General features: G+C 43.4%; 2 protein-coding genes across 6 annotated transcripts; both read right to left on the reverse strand.

The window, feature by feature from the left end:
• Positions 1-801: 801 nt before the first annotated feature.
• Positions 802-2565, reverse strand: LOC116202449 (zinc finger CCCH domain-containing protein 3). 2 transcript variants are annotated; one of them, XM_031534007.1, is made up of 5 exons: positions 2287-2563; positions 2050-2111; positions 1438-1516; positions 1281-1340; positions 802-1191 (listed from the first exon to the last, which is right to left on the reverse strand). In XM_031534007.1, exons 1-5 carry the CDS (start codon positions 2402-2404, stop codon positions 1082-1084), a joined length of 429 nt encoding a protein of 142 aa, XP_031389867.1. In that variant the 5' UTR covers positions 2405-2563; the 3' UTR covers positions 802-1081. The 2 variants fall into 2 exon arrangements, with proteins under 2 accessions (XP_031389867.1, XP_031389866.1); XM_031534006.1 differs by having other exon boundaries at positions 808-1191; positions 2255-2565.
• A 1195-nt stretch (positions 2566-3760) lies between these two features.
• LOC116202448 (FACT complex subunit SPT16) lies at positions 3761-8949 on the reverse strand. 4 transcript variants are annotated; one of them, XM_031534002.1, is made up of 3 exons: positions 8785-8949; positions 8487-8684; positions 3761-7393 (listed from the first exon to the last, which is right to left on the reverse strand). In XM_031534002.1, exon 3 carries the CDS (start codon positions 7364-7366, stop codon positions 4160-4162), a length of 3207 nt encoding a protein of 1068 aa, XP_031389862.1. In that variant the 5' UTR covers positions 7367-7393; positions 8487-8684; positions 8785-8949; the 3' UTR covers positions 3761-4159. The 4 variants fall into 4 exon arrangements, with proteins under 4 accessions (XP_031389862.1, XP_031389864.1, XP_031389865.1 ...); XM_031534004.1 differs by having other exon boundaries at positions 8487-8696; XM_031534005.1 differs by lacking the exon at positions 8487-8684.

Genomic DNA, 8949 nt, shown 5'->3' on the forward strand with positions numbered 1-8949 from the left:
AACATAAACACGACGAGTTTAATTTCGGATTGACACGGGCACATCACGGCTAACTCATCTAATTAAATGTGCCTATGTGCATACACATAAATACCCATACACAGTATGATACGACTAGTATAAATGAACATACCCGTACACGATTATCATGGTAAAATAAATTCATTTTAAGGTGATGAGCAAATAGTAAGAGGATTATGTGAGAGATGACTTTCTTCGATGATGAACGTGACTTTGTGGATTATGAACAGTTTAGAGTTAAAAGATATTAGTGCAATTTCTTTTATAAATGGATAAAATAAATTAAACAGGTCCATTCGTGCGGTAGAATGCATTTACATAAATGGGTCTAGCCGTGTCTAAATGACTTACGTGTATTAAAATCCATTTAAACATGGTTATTTATGGTGTGCAAACGGATTTGACTTATTTAAATACGAAATACATTTAACTCCAATCTGAACTCGGTTAACTCTATGCTGTATCCATTACCATGTCGTGTCAATATTATGTCTACTATTTCTCCTAATTTTACAATTACCATGGTAAAATAAAAAAAATTTAAATTCAACGACCTAAGTTGAATATCCAATAAATTAAATGCAATTGACCCTGATTTTCTGAACTGAGTAAGCTTTAAAAATCATATCATTATGTCCACATTCAGATTAAATTGATCAACAAACATTAAAAAAATTGATCAAATGACCAATCACCAAAAATCTAATAAAAAATGTAAATAAAAATTATACATTGAGGATTGAAAAAAGTAGAAAATAAACAAAGATATCAGATCATATCAATCAGAAAAGAAAATAAAATAAAAGAGATCATATATCAATGCTCAAAAGATCGAAAAGCATTTGTTTGTGCGGCCCTCAACAATATCATAGAAAGAGCGCTAGCTTAACTCAAATAATTCATGTCAGATCTTAAGATGAACACAGTACATACAACCCTGAAAAGACATACTTTTGAGATCTTTCACGAGCTGCTTGCTTGCTTATAGTAAGTAAGGTCACGCGATCACAGGAATCAATATATGGTATTATCTTGGGGAAGCGACTTGAGATAATTGGACTTAACCCCAGTCCAGGAAGGGCAATGGTGGATATCCACCCTCCGGGGGAGGCTTCAGTGATGGTGGAAGATTGCCCCACGCGATCCCCATAATATTTGTGACCACATCACCTGATTATTGCCATGCGAAGTAAAGAATAAGAATGAAGTTCAAAGCACAAAAGAGAAAAGCAAAAACCATGAACCAAGAACTAATATACCTTGGGACAAGGCTCCTGCAGCCAACTGACTCCCCAAGATCATTGCTGCCTGCTTGTTTTCTGCCAATCCTCTGAAGTTTAGCACAGGTATTGTCGTATCGATGATCAAAATGACAATACAACGGGGAGTGCAAAGAAGTACGGATGACAATTTTACCCGGTGGAAGCTGACTGTTCGGACCTCGAATGTTCTTGGGATGGACATATTTGCAGGAATCACCATATGGGCAAAAACCCTGTAAATTTGAGTATCCATCCATAAGCAAAATGGTGCCGGTGAATCATATTTACACATTCGACAGGACTTGATTGAGTTGGTCTGGATTCTATCATAAAGAACTCAGAAGGAATCCCAAAAGCAACTCATGAGGTTGGAAAAATTAGCCGCAAGTTACCATAACTTTCCACAAGTTATGACTACGAACAACTAACCGACCAATTACACAGAAACTACCATAGCTGGGCAAAGGGGTTCATCAAAATCGAAACTTGAGCAAAGCCACCGAATTTCACATATAGACTACTGTAGATGATTGAGAGGATCCAAACGAAAATATAATAGTCTAAACACTGAGTCGAAGCTCGGCGGCAATGCTTAATCCAGTAAAGAAGTTCATTGCCGATTTTCGACATTTTGCCTCAACATGGATTAGTTCAATCCCAGCCCTCATACTTCTGGCTAATCAATGAGAAGGACCAGTTGAGTTGGCACAACACAAGCAACCAAAGGAAAGAAATTCAAATGTCGGGAAAGGGGTTCAAAGGACACCGTTTTGAGGAAGCGATTGCAGGCTCCTTTGAGGATTCCTTCCGCGTAGGTCTGGGTCGACTCTGCAAATCAGAGCGTGGCATTCGATTGATGAACCGCCCGTCGATAAAGATGACAAATCGATACACAAATAGATAGATAGATAGATAGATAGATAGATAGATGCAGCAAGAAGTAGAGAGAGAGGGGAAGGGAGAGACGTGACCTGATGATGAGGAGGAGCGAATGGAGTCGTACCAAAGAGCTCGGGCGCGGAGATGCTGAAGGCCCTGAAGATGGCGCTTTCTGGAAAAATGGGTGTCCTGGAACTGCTTGTCGCAGTAGTCGCAGTAATACTTCCCAACCGGCATGGCATGGCATCCCCTCTCCTTTCCGATTGCGACGCCGGCCAACACGATCAAGACTGGCGACACTTTCTTATTTATAGGTTTCCCTTTCCCGCCGGTCTCCTCCCAATTTCTCAGGTCACTCCGGCCGTCGATCGAATTCTGCACCCACTCCCGCTCTTTCTAATTTAGCAGGAAACTCTCGTACTTCCTTCTTATTTACATAATAACCCTAAAACAATCTTCTTTTTTCTTTTTTCTTTTTTCTAGTTTGGGTTCCTGAAAAATAAAAGCGGGTTCGAAATCCCTTGGAGCCACCGAAACATCTTTATCGTGATTACCCGTTTCGTACTCCGCCGGGGTTCACGGAACTCGATTAGTCGTGCGAAACTTGAATACCCCGAATTAGTAAAAAAAACAAGAAGAAAAAAAACAGGGATTATTTGCACCATACAATGTCAAGGACTCAAGGCCCCTCCTAACTTTAGCTTAGAACTGATTGACCTGTAATAAGCTGTATTATTAGTACCCGGAAAATAGTTCACCGGAAATCTCCCTTTTTCTTGATTTTCCTTTCTCAAGGAGCAGAGGGACGTAGACAAGAGCCAAGGAGTGAGTGGCGGATGCTGATCCCACAAGGGAATAGACATTGACCATCTCTGTTTCGAACGTAGTGGTAGTTTCGAGGTGCCGTATTCATCTTAAGGGCGACAACGACTCCAAAAAAGCGATGGAATAACTACCCGACACCTCAGAGATTGAAAGTACCACGCACACATAAATGTCACATTACCATTAGCAGGCACTGGTATGTTAATATATGACTCAGGATATCTCCCTCAAACATAAGAATCCAACATTAATTAAAATCTGTGCGGGATGATAATCAGACTTTAGTCAAGGGGCCATAATTAATTTCAGCATCATGTGCACAAATATCCGACTCATTCGACATTAGTTGGTTTCATTGCCCTGGGCAGGACCCAAAAGTACGTTTGACATGGTTATCATATCAGAGGCACTCTTGAGCCATAGTTCATCAATTTAATGCCTTTTTGCACCTTGCTCTAGCCCAGGAGGAAGGAACGCACAGGGTTCTGCTCTCTGGCCGCCCATTCCATGATAATCCCTTGAATTGAGAGCAAAAGAAAGAAACACTTGTAATAATCAGAAAGTAGTAAAAGTTATAAACATTTAAACTGAAATTACGAAGCTTGTCACCGTGATTCGTTGTCATATTAAACAGACTCCGCTATCTTTGGACCTTAGGAAATCCCTGACAACTCAACCACAGCCGTCGTAAGTATCGAACCAAGCTATGACATCAAGTTATGCAACTAGAATCAGCAGCAATGCACAAGTTTCATGAAGAGACGAGAAAGGAGAAGATCAATTACTTGCTTCTGTGCGAGATTTGATTCAATTACCTACATAATTTACTGAGGAAGTCTCCATGATCACAGACATTCTTTTTGGTAAGGCTAACTTTACCGGGAAGCAAGAGTTTTTCTACTAAATTACAGCAATCAACCAAAGGGAGTTTCACAGAACTATCACTTGGTACTAACAGAAGAAGAGGACAGAGAGCAATAAAAGCATAAAATACCATCTAAGCTTCTCTTTTTTTACCTAACACCATGGCATAGCACTTTCTAACCCCCAAACAGAACGTCCAGCTCAGTCCCCTTTTACTTGAACCCAAGGCTTCAACACAAAACTTGAAAGCTACAAAAGAAAAATAGCCTAAGAGATCCTCCCCTGTCAAAGCCCAAACTCAATCTAATCTACCTCAGCTTGGCCCGCTTACGCATGCTGTTGCTGCTGGGGCCAGGCCGGCCCTTCCCGAAAGTTGCCTTCATCTTCCTCTTCCTCCTCTCTTCCTCGCTGTCTGATTCGTCTCCCTTCTCCCTGTCTGCATTGCTTGCCTCCCTCTCCAGCTCCTCCCATGTCTTCCCCTTCTCTTCCTCCGAGTCCACCTCCGAGTCCTGCTCCTCTTCCTCCTCTGACTCTACCAGCGACTCGCTGTCAGAGGCGTCATCATCCGACTCAGACTCTGACTGCACATCAGACGGCTCGTATCCTTGGTCCGATTCCTCTGACTTCTCGGAGTCTGAGTCGCTCACCTCCAGATTCAAGAACTCCCACCCCCCACCGTCTACAAAGCTCTGTGGATCATCAGTGATGGTCTTCAGAATCTGTCTCCAGTTCAGGTTCAGCCTGCTCTCATAGTACTTGATGTCTGTCGTGTCCAGCCACTCCTTGATCCCATCAAGAGATGTAGAAGGGATGGAATCGATCCTCAGGACATCCTTCTTGAAATCCTTGAACACGATAGCCATGTCAAAGTTCTTCTGCCCAAGGCCAACCCTCTCCAAGTTCACAATCTCAATCTCGCTTAGTGTCACCACAAGGAAAGGGGTCTCTATCAGCTCAACCAAGCAGCTTGAGGTAGGGACTATAAAAGCAGAGGCCTTGTAAGGAACCCCATGGAACCCAAGCTCCCTCAGAGGCTGATCAAACTCAAGGTCCATCGTGCTGAACTGAGGCTGACTCCACAGGTCATTCACCCGGTTTACAAAGTTGCCGAAGTCCATGTTGATCTTGTTCTTCCGGTCTCTCTCCCTCTGCTCCTCCTCAATCTCATCAGGGTCATAGGCAGACCTCTTCCCGCCCCCCAACGTCTGGACCACATCCATCACTTCAACATAGAATTGAACATCCTTGGTCTTCCGATTACCCACCATTATGTGGTTGTGGAGATGGAAGTGCAGCAGAGTAATCATCTCCCTCTCAGCAGGCTGAAAGAAGGAATGCTTTATATTCCCAAACATGATGTCAACTCGCTCATCCTGCCTCGTGGTGGAGTACCGGAATCCGTTGACGTGGGCCTCAAGGGTCCCAGGAATCTTCCTCCCTCGGCCTCCAAAAGCTGGGCGGATCCATAAATCAGACAATCTGATAGGCTTAAACCGGCTACCTGCAAGCTGGAGCTTCTCCTGAGTAACCAAGGTCGCCCTCTCAGCCCTCTCGGATTCTCTCGCCATGACCTGCCTCCTAAGTGCCTTAATCTGCTGAACTGCCTCACTGATGTGCCTCGGGTCCTTGGAACGGAAAGACACCTCCTTGAGATAGATAGAGCCTTGAGTCTTCAGTGTGTTGGCATCATGGGGATTGAAAGGAGTCCCCGGGACATTGAAAATGATCCGGATGTAGCAATTCCTGTTAGTGTCTGCCTGGCTTGAGACAGTCCTTATCGTGGCCACATGGAACGGGACCATACTCCCATAGATGGGCAAGAGAACGGCTTCATTCCTTTGGTCCACCTGTATCATTAGGTCCCTTGGTGGTGGGAGATCATTCACACTCTTGTAGGCAATGAGGTCGGCAGAAGTCTTAGAAGCTGATCGACTGTCACCACCACCACTTCCCCCACCAGCGAGCCTCCTTGCAGTTTCCTCGTTCTTTTGGCGTGCCAATTCAGCCTGGTGCTGCCTCCTCAGCTCTTCCTTTGAGATCTCGTGGTTGTCAGACCTAAGAGTGGTCTTAGACATGATGGGCTCTGCTCCATTAGCAGCCTCGGGCTTAACCTTAGGTCTCTCCTCTTCTTCTTGATCCTCGTTAAACGAGTAAGCAACATCCTTAACAGCTTTTGTGCTGACATGAGTGGCAACTTCAACCTTCTCTCCAACGATAACTGTGTCAGCGAGCAACAGAGAGAAATTCTGGTTCTTTGGGTTCTTTGTCTGGTTCTGCAAGTTCTGAAAACCGAGGGACACATTGAAGGCCATGTTCTGTTTCACCACTCTTTCATTCTTTGCATTAATATTAAACCCCGACTCACGAAATTCCAGACCAATGCCTGTTCCAGCAGATTTTGTTAGGTGGGGAACTAATTCAGGAGCATCCTTCTCAACTACAGAAACTGCTGCGTGGTAGGCTGCATTCAGCTTGCTCCCAGGCTTTAGCGAGTTAATTGCTGTTTCCTGGGCCTTTAGAAGAACCTCATACGCCTTAATTTGCAAAGGATTTGCATCAATCAAAAATGTCCTAGCAATATTTGAGCAGTAACTGTTGTAACGAGATCCAACAGCGCAAATGATAACACTGGCAGAATCATAGTAGAGCAATTCATCATTACTGGCGGCACTTGGCCTGAGGTCGAACTCTCCACCACTTTGGAAGATTGGGGGGTAGCAGATATCAACATTATCTGCTTTCAACTTTACCTTGGCCTTGGACGGGTCCTGTATGGCCTTCTCAGTGTCCTCCATCAATGATGAATGAGTCACCTTCTTCTCCTCATCAATAACATTCTCAAGCTTTGGGACCACATAATTTTTCATCACATTAGCTGTCAAGTAAGCAGCCTTCTTGATACTGAGGATCTCATTACCATCCTTCACAGCAAACAGGTCAGACAACCCATTCGTTACATCAGTAAGCTGAAAGTTTGCAGACTTGAGCTTCTCAGTCCAGTTCTCCAAAAGCCTACCTTCAGGAGCCTCCCTCACCGGGTAACCAACAACAGGGGTGGCATCACCCTTAGACAGAGCACTAATAGCATTCAGAATAGCATCTATTGACGCTATCCCATCATCACCCCTTGCCTTAACATGCATAAGAATATCTACTCCGACAGCATCCCTGGCAGACCTTGTAACAACTTCAAGAACAGAGGCCTTCTTTTGGGTGCACAGGAAATGGATCTGCTTCCTTGTAAAAACCATTATCGTCTCAGGGAACTCAAATCCAAATAACCACATGTTCAGAGCTGATGACTTGAGATATCGCAGATCCTGTGATTCAGGAGGAGTAGCTATGGCAATGACATCAGCAGAACCCCATAAGTCATCTTTCTGCTCATTCCAATTTGAATACAGCAGCTTCAACCGCCTGCTGAAATTTTCCAGGTCAATCTTATAAGAATTTGCCCCTCCACCTGAAGCCTTCCCATTAGCTGGTTGCCCCCCTCCATTCCGATGATCAGCCATTTCAAGCTATCAGGCTCAATAATGGATCTGCATTTACGCAAAAAAGGGGTACAGAAAACGGTCATTGAACAACCTAATAGTTCATCAAGCCAAATTGGAATTCAAAGAGCAGAGCAAAATCATTTTTATCAACTTCGGGGAAGTAATTTACAGCAGAGAGTAACAGTGAATATTTAAGACCATCTGGATTGAAAAATCCATCACTTAAGTAGTATCTCTTTATTCTTCTCCTATCAAGCAATATTAGTTTATGCAATATGAGATCACAATATGTTGAAGACAGCGCTCCTCCTTCCAACTGGAAAACATAGTCAGCAATCACAGTGTAAACCAGGGTAGGAGAGGAAGTGGAGCAGCTGACCAAATTGGAGATCCAGAAGTGTCCTTGACAACTTCAGCTATACTTCAAGATCTTATTTCTCATAAAAATGTTTCTTCTCACACAATAAAAATCACCTCAGAAAACACTCACAAACTGATAATATCAAGGCAATGCAAAGTCTCGTCCATAAAAACAACACAAAACTGTCTCTTAATAGAATTGCAGTTTCAATCTATTTTACATGCTAAATCAAAGCCAGATATATATATATATATACACACACACATTAATCTTCTCAAACCTTAAATCCATATTCAATGTCCAGAGAAGCAAGACTTTGGGAATGCCAACCTTAATTATCTCTAATAGGCTCTCAAAGTATAAATGTATGAAAAGAACTTACGAAGGATCAATGAGAGATCATATAATCTTCCTACTATCTTCTGGCGAAAATTGTTAGCTCGTGGTAAACTGGAAAACTTCCAACTGTCAAAGTACTAAAACTATGTCGAAATTCCAATATGAGAAACACTGCAGCAATTTTCCTTTAATAATTAACGAATTGCAATGAGTCAATCAGAATCAAAGATGAAGCCCGCCATTCGCAGACTCACAGAAGTGCAGGAGAGAGAACAAAAACTCAAATTCTTCAAATTCAACGACAATGCTAGTAATAATTTGTGGGTTTCAACGGACGTCCTTGCAAAGCTGCAGCTTTAACGCAACTTGGGACCTCAAAAAGGGCCTCCGAAGATGAAAAATCAGTACAGATAAGAAGTGCAATCGAACACAAGTTACCAAGAAATCGTGAAACTGGACTTGCAGGAAACACTGAATCTGGCAAAAACGAAGTTCCTGCAACTTCTTGAGCCAGAAACCAGCGACAGAATCGAAGAAATGAAAGCAGCAGAAACCCAGTAGTTCCCAGCACTGGTACGAAAGTCCGGCTGAAAGCTCGAAAATCCGACGCCGGAGGAGGCGGAATGTTCGCAAATACTGAAAGCGAAGCTGAAAATAGGGTTAGGGTTTCGGAACGACGCACACAACTGGTGGCCCAGACCCGAATGGACATAGAAGAAGAAGATGAAACACAAACCTTCAAATTGAAGAACAGATGAACGCGGGTGATGACGGAAGAGAGGAGTTTCTGAAGACACGAAGCTTAGGAGGGACTGAGAGGATCGGAGTCAGATGGGAACAGAGAGCGCGGCCATGAGCGGGGAAGAAGAGAGAAAAAGAGCGCACAGACGAAAATGAAAAT

Source organism: Punica granatum, chromosome 4, assembly GCF_007655135.1.
Source record: "Punica granatum isolate Tunisia-2019 chromosome 4, ASM765513v2, whole genome shotgun sequence".
In the NCBI taxonomy this organism is placed as follows: Eukaryota; Viridiplantae; Streptophyta; class Magnoliopsida; order Myrtales; family Lythraceae; genus Punica; species Punica granatum.